Source organism: Pogona vitticeps, chromosome 1 (assembly GCF_051106095.1).
Source record: "Pogona vitticeps strain Pit_001003342236 chromosome 1, PviZW2.1, whole genome shotgun sequence".
NCBI classification, from domain to species: domain Eukaryota; kingdom Metazoa; phylum Chordata; class Lepidosauria; order Squamata; family Agamidae; genus Pogona; species Pogona vitticeps.
Window position 1 is genome coordinate 224,294,365 of NC_135783.1, and position 22,730 is coordinate 224,317,094.

The following is a 22,730-nucleotide window of genomic DNA, read 5'->3' on the forward strand; positions in this document are numbered from 1 at the left end:
ACCCAATTATTTATTCCTTCCCCCCCCCGCCCCCTTCCATGATTCCTCACAGGCATCCCAATGTATATTTGGTGTAGAGAAGCCATCATCTTAATGACTTCAACACTCTGATCTGCATTATCCATTAACGGTCTACAAGAGAGGCACAATTCTTGTCACCTTGTGTTCTAAGGAGAGGATTTCGGATGCTATTAGATATCGAAGCCCAGGGGGGGAAGAGGGAAATGATTTTCTGGTAAAAGTAGTGCTCAAGAAAAATAAATAAATGTGAGCCATGCTTTGTCTAGAGGGGTTCATTACCTACACACCCCAGGACTGAGTCTAGATCCATTTGTCACCTTTCCTAATATCACTGCAGGGAACAGAAGTCTTACCACCTACCCTTAACAAATCTGTACTAATGAATACAATGCTGAAAATATTCTTTCTTTGAATACAGAGGGGGAAACATTAATGTTTCTTTGCTCCAAAAAAAAAAAAAACTTTTACTTTCCTGTACCCAGTACATCCTTTCTCTTCAAAGGGAATTTTTGTCCACCCAGGAATGACATTGGTGTTATTTGGTACTGTGATCTGCTGTTTTAAATGTGTGCCAGTGCAACTGTATTTCAATAGTTCCATTTTCTGTCCACAAACCATATTGCAAATTTATCCAGCAACACACCAGGATTGTCTGCAAAAGCCACTGTTGAATTACAGCACACTGACACTGGCACAAAGAATCTGTTTTTAAAAAATGTGATAAGAGAGAAACCTCAGGAACTATACTGACATTTTGCACTCATTCTTTGTATAGCTAATAAAAACTATATACAAAAAGAAAAAAAGAAAAAGAAATAAAAACAAATAAAAGAGAAAACAAAAAAAGCTTTAATAAACAGTAGACCACATATAGGCTGCAAGTCATATTTCTACTTCAGTGGTCCACTAAATTGTCAGCAACATAATAAAAGGCCTTCCTCTCTTTGAGCAAGCATGGGAAAACTAGATCATGGCTGTTGAAAGATTCTAAGAAATCCATGATAAAAAACTTATGTCATCAATTCTTTACTCCCAAAATCTAAAGGCAAATGTAAGTGCTACGATATTTTACACTTAGTGGTTGAAACTTATTTGTGTTAAGGCTGATGATGCCATCAACTGGGGATTTTTTAATTAAAATTTCCTTCTTGTGTCCCAAGACCCACACAGCTCCCAAGTAATCCCTTTCATCATTAGGAACCTGTGGGGGGATAGGATCAGAGAAGGAAGTCTTTAGTTTCCAAAAAAATGCTACTATACTGGTAAAGCTACCTGGTGGCAAAGATCTTCAGTAATTAAAGACTTCCCTCTCCCATCCCATCATAGCCTCAATGAATTCCAGACAATGAAAGAAACTACTCAGGATCTATGGAAGTCTTGGAACAGGAGGAGGAAATGTTTAATTTCCCAAAACATTGCCCCAGGTGATGACTTCGTTAGCCTTTTTAGGATTTCAGCTCAAGCTCCTCTTCAGCAGAATGTCCTCCAACTCATAAAAATATATTTGCTATTATGACATATTTATATGGAAATAAACGGTGCTGTATGGATTATAAGAAACTGTGCTGGCCTAAATGAGAGAGAAAAATTAAACTGATGAGAAATAGCTTTTGAACAACAGCAGTAAGTAGAGGGAGAGCAAAAGACCAGGTCTATTCATTATTTAGAGAATGCCATGGAAGATACAGAATAGGAAATTGCAAGCTAGAATTTGGCCCATTCAGTGTAACAGAAATATGTGAATGCAGGGAGCGAGAGTCATATTTTGACTAGTTTAGTAATTTACAGATTACTCCAATGGACAGGTTCAGCCAGGACTAAGCAGCGGAGATGGAAAGTCCAACCAAGCATAATGCATAAATATATCAGCTTATTCCCAACAGTTATATATAATTGTAGTAGCATATGTTTTATTGTTCTAGTCATGCAAATTACTACAGGAAATGGAAGTGATAGTTTGGTTGGAATTAGTTCCTCCACATAATTGCATCTCCTTGGGTAGTCAGGTTTTCAGTGATTTGTAAATGTGTGAACCCATCCTTAACTGATATACTACGTTTCAGCCTTTTACTGCATGTAGCCAAAAGGCCAATACAACCATAACAGCTAGGGGCTATGGAAGCTATCTGGTGCTTCTAAAAGAGCAACTGAACATTACTGGTAGGTCTACAGAAGAAAGCATAATTTAAGCTGCAGCATCCATTTCTACTCCACTATCAAAGTACCTCTTCAAAATATGTCACTTCTATTACCTTAACATTAAACTGGAGTAAATTTAATGAAATCCCAAATATGTGAAACTGTTGATGTAAATGGTGGGTGAAGTGCAGCCTTCCATATGTTGATTGATTGTGCATCCCACAATTCTTTACCACTGGCTGTGTTGGCTAAGGCTACGAGTTGAAAGAAAACTTGCTAAATTCCTTTTTCTTGTTCGTTTTGGCTGTCTTATGAGGATGACATAAGATGACAAAGAACTTTAAAGCCTCTGCAGTATTCCTCTATTGTTTTTTCGTTTGAGAAATAAAGCATGCACAGAAACACACACAGCAAATACAGAGAACTCTGACTAACAACCACCACCACCACCACCACCTTAGAACTGCAGAGTTGGAAAGGATCCTATGGATCATTGAGTCCAGCCCCTGTCAAGGGGGACTGAACTCCAAACATCTGGCTCCACAGACAGGTACTTAAATCACTGATCTATCCAGCAATTCTTTGTTAAGATTCCAACCCACATAACATTCAGATTTTTAAACAAAGCAGCAATCATTCTAATTTGGGGAAATTTGCACAATTCACAAATTTTGCAATTTTGCACAAAACTCTCAGGCAATTCTGTACAAAATCAGCAAATTTGCACAAAATATTATCTTCACAATACATCTACTAAAAGCCTCAGAAAGTTCCTTAAGTGGAAGGGAAATACAGGTGCAATACATTTTCCTTGTTGTGGGAATGACACATTTCTAGCTAAGGCTGGTGGAAGTTTCAGGGAGGGCTATACCTCACCCTCCACTGCTTTACAGTATGGACAGGCAGGTAGTTTAACAGTTTTTCAGACAAAAAAAGTGACAAATAAAGATGATCTCTTACCTCAGCATTGCATTTTTTCCGTCGTTTCTTGTACACCTCACCTGCCTTGTTTGATAACCAATTTCTATATCCAAAGGCCTGGAACTATAATCGGCCTTAAACCTGTGAAAATGTTGCAGATCCTCAATCACTTGTAGTTTGAAAGTACTTCGTTCTGTAGAGTCTGAGCTGAAATCCAGCATTGTTCTCCCAAACATATTCATTTCTTTAAGGTGAGGAAGTCTGCATTTACTCCAAGGTCCAACTTTGAGACTATAGTTATATTCCTCTTCCCCACGAGAACAAGAGATGGAAACATCGCAAACCCTCGATTCAGTCAGATTTGGACATCTGGCTCCACCATAAAGTGGAGGAGCAACAACAGAACGGGTTCTATGCTGTAAACTTTTTCCACAGTGTTTGCTACATCCAGACCAGGAGGAGAATTCAGATACCACACAATCCCGTGGGCAAGGTATGAGGCAAGCTTGTTCCGTAGTTGGCTGGGGATTAAAATATTCACAGATCTCATTTGTGACTACTGTTCTATTTAGCTTTTGAACACACTGTACACGTCTGTGCTGTAATCCATGCTGTGCCATTATACACTCTGAAGTCCGTGGCTTGACTTCACCATGGGCAAAAGGAACTAGAATACATCTGTGCCATTCTGAAACTTCCCATTCAAAGAGTTCAAGATGCCAGTCACATATTTTAAAGCAGCTCCTCTGGCTTTCAGGCCTGTAATTTTGTTCACAACTGGAATGGTGGGTTGTCCAGCCTTCTGAATGGACACACCAAACGATGCGGCTCTGAACACCACCTGAACCACAATCACCTATGCACCGGCCCCAATGACCTAAAAAAACCAAACAAAAAGAAGGGCAAATCTTAAAGATATTATGGCATTTTGTAACACCTTCCCAACTTCATTTGGTGAGGACATGAGAGAGGGCCTTCTCCGTGGCCATTCCCAGTCTTTGGAATGTGCTGCCCCAAGAAGCAAGGTTGACCCGTTCCTCTTGCCCTTTGCTCATCAGGCAAAGACCTTCCTTTTCAGACAGGTTTTTAAACAATAAGTGCCTCAGGAATACTTTGTTTATTAACTTAGAGATAATGTATTTTTAAATATTTTTAAAATGTTTTAAAAATGGTTTTAATCTTAATATATGTTTAATTGGTTTTTAAAATATGGTATTTATGTGGTACTTTGAACCGGCAATTGTTGTATAATTTTAGCTACTGTGAGCCACCTTGGGTCCTCTATGGGAAGAAAAGCAGCATATAAATTAAATAAAATTAACAAACAAATAAAGCAGCTAATTAATGAGGTGCAGGTTTTATAAGCACCTGCTATTTGCCATTGTGACTCTCAAAATTCCATTTACGCCAGGGGGGGAAATCTCTGTAGGGTTTTGGCTAGTGAACCACTAAAACTGCTAGCAAGAAATGTTGTCCTTTTTCCTACACTCCCTTTCATATACCTTTATTATCATGAGGTTAAGAGAACATGGGGACATGCAACTTAACCACAAATTAGAATGTGTTTCATTCACCAAGGCAATGTCAGTTCAACTCCTTCCATTTCATTGTTATTTACCTCAGGATTGTCACAATTTCTATGAGGTGCATAGGCACACCAGTGTGAAAAACTGCTATGTGTGATTTCAGGATGGTAGGTTCCAACATATAGCTTAAGATCAAATCTAACCTATAGTACAGGCAAAGGTGCAATTGGAATGATGGCTGACACTGATCCAGCTCTTACCCAGCTGCTTAAATTGCATTTCAAGCTACATCTCCCTACAGTAGCCAGGTCATCAGTCTTTGTTGAATCATAATCTCTTGATTTAAAGAGTTTGCAGCTCTTTCATGGATACAGAAACAAGTTGGAAGGAAAGATTTGTGTCATCGCTTAGGATTAAATTTCAATTATTTTTCAGTTTTATGAAGAGGAGCTTAGTGGAGAGACTAAACCTGGATTCATGCAGCAAACCTCCTTGAATCATAATTACACCAAGCATTACAAATATATGCTACTGTTCAATAATATACAACCAAAGCCTAAGAAGTTAGAAAAGGCATGAAAACTGTCATTTAAACTATCCACTGTCTGCAAAAACAGGGATGTACACATGGCAAAATTCCAGCACCAATTTTAGGGCTTATTCGACTTTCTTTCTTTCTTTCTTGGGTGGCACCAGTCCCCCAAAAACAAACAAAACCAGAAGTGAATAGAAGTTCCATTCTGCAAAGTCCTTTTCAAGGGAGGCAAATAAGGTGGGTTTTTTTTTTGTTGTTGTTTTTTTTTTTTTTTGGACTTATATACCGCCCCATAGCGCTACAAGCACTCTCCGGGCGGTTTACAATTTTAATTATACAGGCTACACATTGCCCCCCCAGCAAGCTGGGTACTCATTTTACCAACCTCGGAAGGATAGAAGGCTGAGTCAACCTTGAGCCGGCTACCTGGGATTTGAACCCCAGGTCGTGAGCACAGTTTTAGCTGCAGTACAGCATTTTAACCACTGCGCCACGAGGCTCTTAGGTTTAGGTATGCTGTTCTGTTTTGAACAAGAATTGCTGGTCCTAGAGAAGGAGGAGGAGGTTATTATCATCATTGTCATCATCATCATCATTATCATTGTTATTATTAGTCATTATCACTATCTTCATAGTAGCAGTATATTGGATATAAAGAACTACTGGCCAAGAATCAATGCACACTACAGCCTGATGTTCATTGTTCATCTATCTCAAAAGACAGCAAAGGTGTTTAAAAAAATCTTAGACTCTGTACTGACTCACTATCATACAAAAATATCCAAAGTTCTTAGGCCGACAAGGCTTGGGTAAATTATTTCATTATAATTTATATTATCATTTATTGTTTACTGATGTTTACAACAGGTTTAGCATTATGTGTCACCTATATGTGTTGGTTGTTAACAGCACAGAGAGTGTGTATTACGCAATTGGGTGATATATTCAATCAATCAATCAGTCATCAGTTTAAGCTGTTAGATATGTTTCCACTAAAGAACAAATTCTTCTTTTAGATAGCGGTCAGTGACAGGTTGCTGCCCAAGTAAGATATTCTGAAACCCTATAGTAGCCATGTGGTGAACCACAGCTGGCACACAGAGCACTCTCTGCGGGCCCGTGAACCATAAGTCACCAGATCGCTACTCCCCTCCCCCCCCGCAGCCACACCTGAGAAGGCGGCTGCAACCGTGGTGCTGGTGCCCCGACAGGCAGCAAACCAGGATCCAGAACAGCTGGTGCCAGCAGCAGATCCGGAGAGGGGTTTTGAGACACCTCACTGCCCAGGATTTCCCCTTCCATCACCACTTCCGCCACCGTCACTTCTGCTTCCATGGCTGCCGCTGCCCACCACCTGCTGTTTGTTTGTTTTGTTTTGTTTCCAGTTTGGGCACTCGGGCCCAAAAAGGTTCATCATCACTGCCCTATAGGGAACCATTCTAGCAGCCTCAGGATGTCTACTTGCCCAGTTGTTTGGGAATAAGCTCTACTGAATGCACTAGGATTTACTTCAGGTTAGACGTGGCTTCATTGTCAGAACAACTGTACAGTATATTCAGGGAATTTAAAACATCCTGCAGCACAGTTCTGTGAAAGACCATGGGAGCATATCCCCTGTGTCCAGTCACTCCTGCCATCAACACACTGAAAGCTCAGGTTCTGCAGCACCAGCATGCTTAATTCTCCCTCCACATGCCATCTACCAACCTGTCACAAACCTTGTAGGCTCCACATGACCTCCCAACCCTCCGCAGCCTAGGTTCTAAATTGTCTGGGAAGCCTACACACATTGAGATAGCCTCCTGGTGCTGACCTGGCTCTCCAGCTTGTGGAAGGTGGAAGCTATTACACAAAAAGGACAACAGAGCAGAGGACAAGACAACCTGCCCTGTCCCCACTCTTCCCTTCAGCACTCCCAATTGGTAGAAGGCTAAACAACATTTTATTGAAAACAAGGTGGCATTTTTCCGAGGCAGTAATAATCTATCCACAACATGAATGGTGAATTGTTGCATCGGTGACATCTGAGGTCAGCTGTGATTTAAAGAAATACAAATGCACACAATCATATAAGTTACAAGCAACACCCCTCCTTATTCTTAGGCAAATACAAAGAGTTCATTTTTAGTAGCTCAGAATACAAAAATACAATTATCTGTCTGTGACAATTCACACATTAATAAGCTTTTCACTCATTGTGTTCATATATACTTTCCAGCATCTTCAATTATAAGGAGGCAAATGGCAAATATATACAAAACTCATTTAAAAGCTATAAATTGCCTAGAGGAACAAGAAAATTCAATACCAATTTAATTTGCACACAAAAATGTTTTTTTAAACATAGAATGAATTGGGTAGAACTTTATAAAGCAATAGTCACCATGTAAAACTAATTCTTCAAAAGATTAACAAAGCCATAGTTTAAAGGGAAATAACTAATAAAATAGAATGAAGTCAATAGTAAAATAACTGAATCACCATCACAGGAAAAACTTTTCAGAATTGATGCAAATATTTTACTTGCACAATACAGGGCCTAAAAGTCAGGCCTTGCAGTTTTTCTCTCCATGCAGCATATTACTTATTGAAAGCTTTTTAACATACTTAAATATATTGGGCTAAATGTACCGTATTTGCCAGCGTACAAGATGACTTTTTGGCCCTGAAAAACATGCCTCCAAGGGAGGGCATCTTGTACGCCGGGTGCATGCCCAGCAAACCCTCCCTCTCTCCCAGTGAAGTCACTTACCTGGTAGTAAGACCGAGTAGAGCCCGGCTCCTAGTCTGGGAACAGCCTGACTCTAGCACCGAACAGCTGACTGTCGGAAACAGCAGAGAGGAGGCAGCCATTTTGAGATGCGACCACATGGCTACTGCCTCTCAAAATGGCTGCCGCCTCTCTGCTGTTCCTTCTTCCAGCAAACCCTGGCTCTTTCCGAAAAGGAACCAAAAGGGGCAAAAGGAACTCTCCCCATGATGCAGCCAAAGCTGAATCACGCATGCGGAAGGGGCGTAGTCTTATACAGCAAGTATATAACAAACTACATTCTGAGTGGGAATGTTGGGGGGGTCATCTTATACGCCCAGTCGCCTTATACACCGGCAAATACGGTAGGTGTTTTTGCCAGCTAACCTTTCCTCCAGTTAACTTTTCCTGAAACCTAGTACAGATTTGGAAAATCTACCTAGAAAGACATAAGGAAATCCACTGAAATAATTTGGCAGTTTGCACAAGAGACCACAGTTGCATTTTAAAAAACAAAACAAAACCCATCTTTTTCAGTGGCAGATCTTCAACAAATGGAAGTATGTCTCTGATAATGTATGTATGTATCAGTTAGTGGGTTTTTATCATTATGTATGTTATGTTATTTTATTGTATTTTATCTCTCATGTAAGCTGCCCCGAGTAGACTTTGTCTAGAGGGGCCGGGTATAAGTCCAAATAAAATAAATAAAGTAAAGCATCCAGTCCTTTTGCTTCAATCGGTTTAATTGATTTGGGCCTACAATTGGATTTAGGCTGTGTACAATGAGTAATATTTCTATTATACTTAGAAAATTCAAATAAAAGATACTGTAGTTTTAATCTAACCTACTTTGGAAATATGCTTACAAAGAAGCAAGGCTCAAGCTTATAATATATGGTTTTATAAAAATTGGTTTGCAAGGTGGAAGAAAAGGAAGCATTAATTTATGCTAAAAGGAGCTTGTTTATCTGGTGTGAGATAGCTATTGTTATCATTGATGTACATGTTAGAAACTTTTAACTATTCAGCAACAGTTTATGAATGCATTTGTGAATATAACATTTATAAGAAAAGCCACTGGAGCAGCCCTGTTGTTGTATGGTTGTTTAACAGCAGGAGACAACTTGCAATAATCGGTAGTATTTCCATGGAACTACAGAGTTATATTCTTTAAAACACCAAGAATTACTAGAATTTCTTATAATCAAAAACTGCAAAAAAAAAAAAGGAACAAAAGAAAAGATAACTGAAAAGTTTAAATAATAGGAATGGGTCTCAATTCAGCTCGCTTAATGTTTTAGTCCACCTGTGAACAAGCTTCCGGCACTACTAGAATTGATCTTGCCAACTTAAGAGATTTATATATAGATACAACCTGGCACCAATCCCTGCTCATGGAACTGTAAGTATTAAATGGATTGGAGCATCATTTTATACAGTATTTCATGCTATGTAAGGTAACAGTACTCATAAAAACCACTCTGAATGTAAATCTTCCCCTCACTAAAAATACAATATTCTTAAGTTATAGAAAGATTTAAAAGCCATAAATCAACATAACATGATCACATGGAATCAATTACCTCGAGAGGTGGTGAGAGCTCCCATACTGGAGGAATTCAAGAGAAACTTAAGAAAACCACCTGGCAGATATTCTTTGATTTGTATTCCTGCAATGAGCAGGGGGTTGGATTCAATGACCTTATAGGCCCTTTCCAACTTCATTATTCTATGATTCTATGACATAAGAAAATAATGTGAATCAAAAAATGTTCTGCAAGTGCTCTTGTAATCCAAAATGTCCTTCGATCAGAACTCTGCTTCCAAAAGACCCTGTCAGAGCAATCATCATATTGTCTTGCTACGCCTTATGTCCAGCTGCTGCAATCATGATTTGGACTTCATTCATTCACAGAATCTTTGCTTAATCTGTGAAACACAAAGATCACTGGAGATACCATTTCCATGATATTAACTTTTGTGAATGAATGGAAGAAAAATCTGTGAAGTCACAGGACATCCTGTTTGTAAAATGGATTTTCTCTATTGTCCCCTTACCCTCTTGAGATGAGCAGCACAGCACCCAATGCACCATTAATCCTGGCCTGAATCTAAGTGGTCATACCAACTGCAGCAGAATCAAAAGGACTTAAGTATCAACTCACCATTTAGCAATGGATTCACTATATACCTTAGATGGGAATACCGATTGGATTTAAGTCTTTATGCCTCAATTAACTTTTCAGACTTCTATGAAATGTCTGAACAGTTAAGCTCCAGGGTTTAGTTTTTTCCCTAGTGGAATAATGTCACCAGTTATGGACATTTTGTCCAGCTGTACCATATTCACAGCAGTCATTCTGCTATGCTAAAATTAAAGTTGCAGACAGTCTTAGCAACACAGAGTTACAGACTGTACAGCATTAAGGGGCTTGTTTGAAGAAGCAGAACGGTGATATCTCACATATTCATGCTTGACATTTCACTTTGATATGTTAATAATATTATAGACTGAAGCTCAGTAACTTAAGTAGACATAAAATAAATGATTGAAGTAATAGATTCCTTCACATTGTTGACAGTAATAGGAAGAACACAATTATTTTTCTTTAGATTGCATGGGACAATTTACTTATGAAATGTTGATCTCTCATTTCTGAAAGATGACAGAAAATGTGGCAACCCATGTTTTAAGCATACCATTGTTTTAAGATAAAAAGTCTTGGCAAAAGAAAAATGAGTTGGTTTAGAATGTACAGAAAACATTATGGCCAGATTTTGAGAAGCTCCACTTTTTTAGACCTTGTGGGAGGACACAACCAGTACCTGCTTATACAAGCATAAACCTCACTGGTTTCAATAGGGTGATCTCCCTGGTTGCACAATGGCAATCTGAAAATTGCGGAACACATCAAGTGGATTATTACACACTGCTTACTCAGCAAGTCATGAACTGGGATTCTGGTCTTCATAAGGTGCTTTCTCCTCTCTGTGTCTGTATGTTCGCTGAACTGCACGACCCTTTGGATATACCGTGTTTCCCCGAAAACAAGACAGGGTCTTATTAATTTTTGCTCCAAAAAACGCATTAGGGCTTATTTTCAGGGGATTTTTTTTTTTCATGTACAACAATCTACATTTATTCAAACACAGTTATGTCATCTTCTGGTTACTGCACAATGCTGTAGAGGGTGGGGTTTAACTTAACTGGGGCTTATTTTGGGGGTAGGGCTTATATTACGAGCATCCTGAAAAATCATACTAGGGCTTATTTTCAGGTTAGGTCTTATTTTCAGTTACAAGATAACTAGTTTTATGCAAACAGCCAATAAATTCAAACTTTCCTTTTATAAGGAACATTGTTTTTCTTTTCTTTGTGTATGCATGTGAGAGAGAGACTGCTCTGGCTCACTCCCATACTCGTACCTAAGCCCTGTTCTTCTATTTCTAAAAAACAAACAAACCCCCCCAAAAGAAAACCAACAGCAGCACAGAATTTATTATTTTGGATTCTCAGAACCTCTTCACATTTATTACTTTGGATTCTCAGAACCTCTTCACATTCTCTATTAGACACAGCAGGGAACTAATCTATGATGCCTCACTGCTCCACCAAATTTTAATTTCTGTAGTTTAAACAGGGGGAGAAGCTCCAGACCTCCTTCATTGAATAGTTCTTAGTAATTAGCAATCAAGTAGATCTTTCAAAAGGCTGTCCTGAGCACTTTTTCTTCATAAATTCATGATCCATGATCCAAGCTTGCTACAAATAGTGCACAGGAATCTGCTTACATCTTTTTTTTAAAAAATGAAAGAAAAGAAAAATAAACATTGGCTTTAAAAACTATTGCTGGGGACCCAAATAGTCCCAGTCTTACAGAGAGATAATGCCTCCCTGTCCTTGAGTTTGCATCCTACTCTATCAAATAGGGAACATGGGGAATATGCCATTGTCTCCTTCGTTTCCTCATTTCCTCTGCTTATTTCTACATTAGACCTTTTCCTTATTATTCCTCACTTGTCAAACTCCTGTTTGCTAGCCCTGGTTGCTTGCTCTGATCACTCACACCCTGGAGATGTAGATAGTTATGTATTCTTTTGTAATATTTCAATAAAAAGTGGCAACCTACACTTTAATTCTGTGTGAGTTCTTAAACCAAAGAACATTATTAGAATGCAACTTCCTTAGACTGAAAAAAAAAATGTCATGCATACCTACACAAATAGACACCAACACATATACATGGATAGAAAACACAAATAGAATAAGCCTGTCAGATACTTCTTACCAGAGTACTCATAATCACTGACCAATGATCACAAGCTATGCTGGTTAGAGTTGAACAAACAAGTTGTTCAAGACACCTGACATGTACCAGGTTGTGGAATGCTTCAGTGAGTGCGAGAACTGTATATCAATTTGTTTTTGTGCTCAAAACCCACAGAGATATTCCACCATCCTTTCAACTGTGGAGTACAATGTGAAGAGGGACACTCAAACAATTCATGAAGGTATTGATTAATCAAGCAATCCTAGGCAGTAATGGATTCTAAATGCACACTCTGAATCGTTAAGAACACCAATCCTACTTCTTACTTCAACAAAAAAGGAAAAAAACTGGATAGTCTTGTACACAATCCAAAGGCAAGGGTGGACGAAAGCCTTTGTTAAACCATTATAAAAGTACAATCATAAGCTAATTTTCAATTCCAAAGAATCTTCAACAGACAGAGCACTACAGAGCTGTGGGCAACACAAGAAAAACAAAAAAGAAAAAAGTTTCAAAAATCATCACCAGATGTGCATGTCAGGTTCCTCTATTAAAAGCAAATTCCAAAACGGAGGCTGCAAATTCAACTCACAGGTGTAAGCTTCAGATTTCATCTCTGGTGATGGACTGGAAGGTCTCTCAGTCTTGTTAGTCAAAGGCTCAGCAATGAGCACTTACTGTAACTTTCTTCACATATTCACCTAGCAAATATGACTTAGGCTAGAGCTACTCTATTCAAATAACTCACAGTAAGCATTTACTGCACGTTATCGAAACACAGGTGTGAAACCATCAGTTTTACACATATACATTAAGGCAACTCCTAATATTAAATCAGGAAGTGGAGCAGTTGCCGGCCGGCCAGCCAATTCTGAGAGGCTTCCCATCCCTACTGACAGGGCAGAGCCTCCAGAGCTGCCCCCTACTGGTAAAAACACTGCCAGCCTGCCAGTGCCAAGGTAGCTAAGAACTTCCCAGCACTGTCTCACCAGTGAGACTGTTCAGCTCAAGCAACATCATTTTTATCCCCACATGCTCTGACCACAGTGTTGTCAGTAGTTAGGAAGCCTCTGAACATTGGCAAGACAGTGACAGAAACTCTGGTGAGGTTTTGAAAAGTGCCCAGTCACAATTTTTTAAAAGCGCACCACAGCGTGTGTTATATGCAGCAGCTGGAATTGCAGCAAATTTGTTTTGGAGTCTCCACTATGTGTAGCAACAGCTTTCTTAGACCCCAGGGACCCAAAAAATACTATGATTGGACACAAATGGTCTCTTCAAATTCTCCACGCTATTTATAGGTAGAGAAAATGGGGATTTCACTAAGGGAAGGAGATATCTCCAATAATTTTTCAGAGAGGGAGCTCACCCTAAGTTGCAGTTGCTCGTACGTTTAGTCATTTAGTCGTCTCCAAATCTTCGTGACCCCATGGACCAGAACACGCCAGGCCCTCCTATCTTCCACTGCCTCCCGGAGTTGTGTCAAATTCATGTTGGTTGCTTCGCAGACACTGTCCAGCCATTTCATCCTCTGTCGTCCCCTTCTCCTCTTGCCGTCACACTTTCCCAACATCAAGGTCTTTTCCAAGGAGTCTTCTCTTCTCATGAGATGGCCAAAGTACTGGAGCCTCAGCTTCAGGATCTGTCCTTCCAGTGAGCACTCAGGGTTGATTTCCTTTAGAATGGATAGGTTTGTTCTCCTTGCAGTCCAGGGGACTCTCAAGAGCCTCCTCCAGCAACACAATTCAAAGGCATCAATTCACCGGCGGTCTGCTTTCTTTATGGTCCAGCTCTCACTTCCATATATCACCACAGCTTTGACTACTCGGACTTTTGTTGGCAAGGTGATGTCTCTACTTTTTAAGATGCTGTCGAGTTTTGTCATCGCTTTCCTCCCAAGAAGCAGGCGTCTTTTGATTTCGTGGCTGCTGTCTCCACCTGCAATGATCATGGAGCCCAAGAAAATAAAATCTGTCACTCCCTCCATATCTTCCCCTTCTATTTGCCAGGAGGTGATGGGACCAGTGGCCATGATCTTAGTTTTTTTGATGTTGAGTTTCAGGCCGTTTTTTTGCACTCTCCTCTTTATTTATTTATTTATTTATTTATTTATTTATTTATTTATTTATTTATTTATTTATTTATTTATTTATTTATTTATTTATTTATTTATTTACTTACTTACTTATTTACTTATTTACTTATTTATATCCCGCCTATCTGGTCAGTTAAGACCACTCTAGGCGGCTAACAACATAAAATAGAACAGAGAATACAGTGGTGCCTCGCTTAGCGAGTGCACCGTATAGCGATGTTTCCATATAGCGATCCCTTTTTCGGGATCACTATATGGAAACATATCCGATCTTCGCAATGGGGAAAACCCGCATTGCGAAGATCGGGTATTGCGGCGGCCATTTTGGAGCCGCCGAACAGCTGTTCGGCGGCTCCAAAATGGCCGCCAGAAGCCCGGAAATGGCTGCCGGCAGCCGTTTTCACGCCCTGCCCTCGCTTAGCGAGGGCGCGAAAATGGCTGCCGGCAAGGGGAATCCTCGCTGAACGGTTAAGTAAGCAAGGTATTGGAACGCATTAAACTAAGTTTAATGCGTTTCAATACCTTTTCCCTACCCGTTTAGCGACGATTCTGCATAGCGAGGGTTAATCCGGAACGGATTAACCTCGCTATGAGGGGCACCACTGTATATATAAAACAGTTTTACATAAAAATAAACATAATAAAATAGACAAATAGAAGGGAGAAAGAGGGCATCAGGGATTAACTGGAGGGAAGGCCTGTCGAAACATCCATGTTTTAAGTTGATTTTTAAAAGGTACCCAGCGAGGGGGCCGCACGAATCTCAGGAGGTAGGTTGTTCCCAAGGCGAGGAGCCACCGCCGAGAAGGCCCGATTTCTTGTCTTTTCCTTCCGGGCCTCCCTCGGCGTTAGGCTCCTCAGCCTCACCTCCTGGCTTGCACCAGTGACACGGGTACATCTAGGTGGAAGTAGGCGTTCCACCAGGTATCGAGGCCCTAAACCGTTTAGGGCTTTGTACGTAAGCATCAACACTTTGAAGTCAATGCGGAAGCGGATGGGCAGCCAATGCAATGCGGCCAGAGTGGGGGAAATATGCTGGTATTTTTTCACTCCACTGAGTAGTCTAGCCACCACATTCTGCACCACCTAAAGTTTCTGCAGCAGCCTCAAAGGCAGCCCCAAATAGAGCGCATTACAGTGGTCTAATCTTGAGATTACGAGCGCATGCATCAAGGTAGTGAGCGCCCCAACATCGAGATAGGACCGCAGCTGGGCTATCCGCCTAAGATGAAAAAAGGCGGTACGGACCACCGACGTCACCTGAGTTTCCATAGTGATCATTACAAGGTTCTTTAATTCCTCCTCACTTTCTGCCATCAGAGTGGTATCATCTGCATATCTGAGGTTGTTGATATTTCTTCCGGCAATCTTGATTCTGACTTGGGATTCCTCCAGTCCAGCCTTTCGCATGATGTATTCTCCATATAAGATGAATAAGCAGGGGGACAATATACAGCCTTGTCGTACTCCTTTCCCAATTTTGAAACAATTAGTTGTTCCATATCCAGTTCTAACTGTTGCTTCCTGTCCCACATATAGGTTTCTCAGGAGATAGATAAGGTGGTCAGGCACTCCCATTTCTTTAAGGACTTGCCATAGTTTGTTGTGGTCCACACAGTCAAAGGCTTTTGCATAGTCAATGAAGCAGAAGAAGATGTTTTTCTGGAACTCTCTAGCTTTCTCTATAATCCAGCGCATGTTAGCAATTTGGTCTCTAGTTCCTCTGCCCTTTCGGAATCCAGCTTGTACTTCTGGGAGTTCTCAGTCTACATACTGCTGAAGCCTACCTTGTAGGATTTTGAACATTACCTTGCTAGCGTGGGATATGAGTGCAATTGTACGGTAGTTGGAGCATTCTTTGGCACTGCCTTTCTTTGGGATTGGGATGTAGACTGATCTTTTCCAATCCTCTGGCCACTGTTGAGTTTTCCAAACTTGCTGGCATATTGAATGTAGCACCTTAACAGCATCATCTTTTAAGATTTTAAATAATTCAACTGGAATGTCATCGCCTTCACTGGCTTTGTTGTCAGCCATGCTTTCTAAGGCCCACTTGACTTCACTCTCCAGGATGTCTGGCTCAAGGTCAGCAACTACATTGTCTGGGTTGTCCGGGATATCCAAATCTTTCTGATATAATTCCTCTGTGTATTCTTGCCACCTCTTCTTGATGTCTTCTGCTTCTGTTAGGTCCCTCCCATTTTTGTCCTTTATCATGTCCATCTTTGCACAAAATGTTCCTCTAATATCTCCAATTTTCCTGAACAGATCTCTGGTTTTTCCTTTTCTGTCATTTCCTCTATTTCTTTGCATTGTTCATTTAAGAAGGCCCTCTTGTCTCTCCTTGCTATTCTTTGGAAGTCTCCATTCAATTTTCTGTAACTTTCCCTATCTCTCTTGCATTTTGTTTCACTTCTCCTCTCTGCTATTTCTAAGGCCTCGTTGGACAGCCACTTTGCCTTCTTGCATTTCCTTTTCTTTGGGATGGTTTTTGTTGCTGCCTCCTGGACAATGTTACGAGCCTCTATCCAAAGTTCTTCAGGCACTCTGTCCACCAAATCGAGTTCCTTAAATCTGTTCTTTACTTCCACTGTGTATTCATAAGGGATTTGGTTTAGATTATACCTGAGTGGCCCAGTGGTTTTTCCTACTCTCTTCAGTTTAAGCTTGAATTTTGCTATGAGAAGCTGATGGTCAGAGCCACAGTCAGCTCCAGGTGTTGTAAGTCTTCATAAAATTGGTCAATTTCAGTCTCCTCAGCATTGGTGGTTGGTGCATAAACTTGGATTACTGTGATGCTGAAAGATCTGCCTTGGATTCGTATTGACATCATTCTATCATTTTTGAGATTATATCCCATTACAGCTTTCCCCACTCTTTTGTCGACTATGAGGGCTACTCCATTCCTCCTGTGGGATTCTTGCCTACAATAGTAGATATGATAATCATCTGAATTGAATTCGCCCATTCCTGTCCATTTTAGTTCACTGATGCCCAGGATGTCGATGTTTATTCTTGCCATCTCCTGTTTGACCACCTCCAGCTTCCCAAGGTTCATAGATCTTACATTTCAGGTTCCTATGCAGTATTTTTTCTTTGCAGCATTGTACTTTCCTTTCCCTTCCAGGCACATCCACAGCTGAGTGTCCTTTCGGCTTTGGCACAACCACTTCATTAGCTCTGGAGCTACTTCCTCAGTAACATGTTGGACGCCTTCTGACCTGAGGGTCCCATCTTCCAGCGTTATATCTTTTAGCCTTTTGTTTCTGTTCATGGAGTTTTCTTGGCAAAGATACTGGAGTGGCATTGCCAGTTCCTACTCCAGGTGGATTGTGTTTAGTCAGAACTCTCCACCATGACCTGTCCGTCTTGAGTGGCCCTGCACGGCATAGCCCATAGCTTCTCTGAGTTACTCAAGCCCCTTCGCCGCAACAAGGCAGCAATCCATGAAGGGGACATATTATGGGTAGCTAATATCTATCACCCATCTGTTGGCTGCTTTCTGGACCAAGTGTGTAGAAACTGCTTTCTTAGAATGTTTGACATGTAACATGTGACGTCAGTCTGACCAAGGGTGTTTCAGGACAGTGCACAACTCAGGGGTACATCTTGTGTATCTTTCAAAGCATCCACGAAGATTTAGAAGCCGCAAGCTTTCTCTTTCATGAAAACACAATCCCTCCACAAAGCTTTTTGAGAGAGAGGACCAAAGTCCAGCTGAAGTGCATGCGGGACTTCCTTTTTGCCGACGATGCAGCTGTTGTTACCCACTCTGCTGGAGGCCTCCAACAACTTATGAATCATTTCAGTAAGTCCTGCCAAGATTTTGGATTAACAATCAGCCTGAAGAAAACACAAGTACTGGGCCAGGGCGTGGATTCACCTCCCTCTATTACCATCTCTACACAAGAATTGGAGGTTGTTCATGATTTCACGTATCTTGGCTCAACGATCTCTGACACTCTCTCCCTAGAAGTTGAGCTGGATAAACGCATTGGCAAAGCAGCTACCATGTTATCTAGACTCACAAAGAGAGTACAGCTTAATAAGAAGCTGATGGCATATACCAAGATCCAGGCCTATAGAGCCTGTGTCCTGAGTACACTCCTGTCATGCAGTGAGTCCTGGACCCTTTGTTCACAGCAGGAGAGGAAGTTGAACACATTCCATATTTGTCTCCGACACATTTTTGGCATCACCTGGCAGGACAGAATTCCAAATAGAGTAGTCCTAGAATGAACTGGAATGTTTAGCATGTATACATTACTGAAACAGCGACATCTATGTTGGCTTGGACATGTCATGAGAATGGCTGATGGTCGGATTCCAAAAGATTTCCTGTATGGAGAATTAGTGCAGGGAAAGCACTCCAGAGGGAGACCACAGCTGTGATACAAGGATATCTGCAAGCAGGATCTGAAGGCCTTAGGAATGGACCTCAACAGATGGGAAACTTTGACATCTGAACATTCAGCCTGGAGGCAGGTGGTGCATCATGGTCTCTCCCAATTTGAAGAGACCCTTGTTCAATAGGCTGAGGCAAAGAAGCAGTCCCAAACCCAGCAAAATCAGGGAGTTGGACAGGGGACAGATTGTATTTGTCTTCAGTGTGGAAGGGTTGTCACTCTTGAATTGGCCTTCTTAGCCACACTAGACGCTGTTCCAAGACCTCTATTCAGAGCACATTACCATAGTCTCTTGAGACTGAGGGATGCCTACAGGGTATAATCTCAACACAATCCTCCTTTGAGATGGATTAAATTTATGTTATTCAGTTTCATTTTGCACAGTACTGACAGGCATTCTTTCAAAGATGGGATTGAGTTGCCTGGTTCAAGCAGAAAGCCAAAATAGGGTTGATACGATTCACCATACTGTCAACAAACCATTCCAAAACTCTTCCTTCTAGTAGCTTTATGAAGATGAAGAACAGACAAAATAGATCCTGACAGTATCTGACTTGGGAATTTGATGGGAATAGCTTTGCTGGAGCAACATCTTTCTGGTAAGACACCCTTGGTGTAAGAGATGGTCTTGGTTCAAGACACTGGCATCTCAGGTTTACCTGAGAATGTGGAAGATTAAGATTAACAGTAAAATCAGAGTTCATTAGCAGAAGAGCAGGATTCTCTCATTTCTTGAGTATAATTAGTTGCTAATCTCAAATATGTTTTTTCTTTCGCTTCAAAAGCTTTTTATTAAATAAAAATTGAGAAATACAGTACCATCTGGAGAATAACACTATTCTCTACCTTAAAATATAGTAAATAATAATTCCATGCTGTCAAGTCAATTCTGACTTATGTTGACCCTTTTCAAGGTTTTCTAGGTATAGAGTACTCAGACATAATAAACCATTCCTGTCTTCTGGGGACACCATGGAACTGTGTGGCTTGCCCAAGGGCACACAAGCTGGTTCTTCTCCACAGAGGTGCAGTGGGAAATCGAACTTCCGACCTCCAGATCTACAGCCAGTCACTTAACTTGTTGAAATATCTAGCCAGCTCTCTGTCTTAAAATAAAGGTAAAGGTTCCCCTTGACATTTTTAGTCCAGTCGTGTCCGACTATAGGGGGTGGTGCTCATCCCGTTTTTCAAGCCATAGAGCCAGCACTTATCCGAAGACAGTTTCCATTGCCACGTGGGCAGCGTGACTAGGGAGCGCCATTTTACCTTCCCACCGAGGTGGTACCTATTTATCTACTCGCATTTGCATGCTTCCGAACTGCTAGGTTGGCAAGGAGCTGGGACAAATTGACGGGAGCTCACTCTGTCATGTGGATTTGATCTTACTACTGCTGGTCTTCTGACCCTGCAGCACAGGCTTCTGTGGTTTAGCCCGCAGCGCCACCACGTCCCTGTGTCTTAAAATAGAGTGATACAAATGTCAAGGTTAAATACAGTGCTCAACAAAAAGACCATTTAGATATTTCAGATTTCACCTAGAGATAAGTCCAAAAAAGAAAAAAGAAAGAAAGAAAGCCATGTCCTAAAGCAAAGAATGGCAGAAATGCTCCTGGCCACATGAGATACTTGAAAAACTATAGATGATTTCCTTTATGCCAGGAAAATGCACAGAAGCAGTCAGAAATGGTAAATGCTCAACTGAGATTCATTTCTAGCAAGTTGCACACTAAAAAACACATCAAGCAAAGCCCTTTGAAATTTACCTGCTGAAGAAGGAACCATTCTAATGATAAACTGCATCTTTGTAACATTAAACCAAGAGTATCTAAATCCTCCAGTTTGCTCTTTACTGATGGGAAAGAACAAATGTACAGTATGTTGGCACAAGGATTTTTCATATCCATCAAACATGTTAAATCCTAAACACTTAAGCAAAGTAGAGCAGGGGGGAATCTGATCATAAACACTAGCTCCAGCTGCTAAAGGTTACCAGGCATCATTGTGGATTTAAAAAACAAAAAATAACGATAGCAACAAAGCAGTATTGCACAGAGGTTCTTCTGTGCTCGTTAGATGAGATACCTTTTGAACAACCACTCTTGAAAAACAGCCCTATTTCCATCATCTGGCCATTGGAATGTCTTAACACAGAACAATCTACATATGCCACATGTTTGACCCCTTACTCTGTAATTCCTCTTCCCTGCCTGGTGAAGAGCAGAGACTCCTGTTTTGAAACAGGCTCTATGCACAAGCATCCCTACAAAATTTGGGTTCTTGCCTTCTTGTACCTGTCACCAAGGCCCTTCGCCTCTTCAGATATCTTGCTGCTCATGTGAACAAACAGCAAGGTAGTGGGCAGGGTAACGTCTCTGCTGTAACTATGTTCATTATTCTGGATTACACTTAACAATTCAGAGGTATCAAACTGTATAAGCCCTGAAATATGCTTTTCAACATAGCTTGGAAAATTCTTTTTCTTCTTTAGCAACAACTTCCGCTATTCCCCAACAAGCTAACTATGCTCACAAGGAGATTAGAGGAGATGCAGTACACAAAACGGCTTTTTCAAACTCTGCTTTTTGCCAGGGATGTAATTCCTGGCTTGGTTTTATCTTTGTGTAGCAAGGAAGAAAATGCTATTTTTCTTTTCAGCAAGGATCTTTTTCACCAGAACTGGAGAGATGTTGTGCATGTGTGAGAAAGATTTTTCTGTTCCAAAAGAATGCACGTTACCTAAAAATGTGAGATCTGTTCATTTCCTGTAGAACCAGCAAATGTAGCAAAGGAACAACAGTCCTAATGTCCTCTCCATTTAGGTCTTTCCAAGGGGTGCAATTTAAAGCAGCTATCAAATAACAGCTGTTTCTATACCACTGGTTCCCAAACTATAGGATGCAACTCTTTGTGGTCATGAAGGATGTGATAGCTGAGATTTTAAGAACAACAACTACAACGATCAGCTTGAGCTATTTCTGTGATCTATTATCTAAAAAGCTACCAGTAAAAAAGAAATCTAAAGGTAACTATTAGGATAAAGATCTATCTATTATTGTAAGAATTTAGGATTTCTCATAAAACAGTATTTGTGCTTAATTTTAGTTTTAAATCATCTTTTTTTTTAAATTTAAAATTGTCATTTTTTTTCAAAAGAGAATTGTACATTGATAAAGGAAACATGGGGATGTGTGAAGCTTTCTCAAAAAAGAAAAAGTCAGGGTGATGGCTGACAAGTTTGGGAAAGGCTCTTTCACCAAGTAGGAATCCTAATTTGTGCCCATTAATGATTAATAGTGGTGCTTTCTGTCTTCTCTAAGAAAGATACAGTATTGTCTCTCCGAAGAACTAGCTACTTGGGCGAAGCTTGACTAAGCTGATTCATGAGCTGTTTGTATTCTTGCAGTCCTAGGATTTGCCATTCCCTGTTAGTAAATTAAAGTAGCTAAAGATCCTCTTGGGTGAAAAGGTGAACAAGATAGGATTTACAAGCCTGTTAACACAGAACCTTATACAGAAAGGGCTTGCTGAATGATCAGAGATTGATTAAGCCACAACAGGATGAGAAAAGTAATTTGCTATTACCATGTGCGGCCAAACATGAAATGGAGATGCACTAAAATGCCATGATTAGTCACCAAAAATGAAATGTTTTTTTGCCAGGGAAGTAAATCTATTGGAAGTTTTAAAAAGGCAAACTCTCATAATGTAGGCAGCATAATAAAGGGTTGGGGGTGGGTGGGAAAGAGACACAGCATGGCAGAAAAGCTATCACTCAGAGCACGGGGGGGGGGGGAAGAAATCTAAAGGTAGCTACTAGGGCTAAAGCAATCCAATAAAACAGTCTACATTTTAATTTGTCAGCTTTTATTTGACAGGAAAAAGACTACAATGTCGCCCAATGCTGCTTATCTAATTCAGTCACCAGCATATAATGGTAGTTACAACTTGTTTATGTGGAGTAAGCTGAATTGCTTTTTATGCCTGCAGAATATATATATTACACAATAATTGCGCTCACAAGGAAACTATGATATTTGCTCCCACTTTTGAGATACAGGGCACAG

The 22,730-nt window shown here is 40.5% G+C and overlaps 1 protein-coding gene across 2 annotated transcripts in view; it reads right to left on the reverse strand.

Moving 5' to 3' along the window:
• THSD7B (thrombospondin type 1 domain containing 7B) overlaps positions 1–22,730 on the reverse strand; it is a 642,879-nt gene that overhangs the window by 383,543 nt on the left and 236,606 nt on the right. For both annotated transcript variants that reach the window (XM_078376996.1, XM_020779664.3), the window contains one exon: positions 3,121–3,958. In XM_078376996.1, coding sequence (XP_078233122.1) covers positions 3,121–3,958 — 838 coding nt within the window. The remainder of the gene's footprint in view (positions 1–3,120; positions 3,959–22,730) is intronic.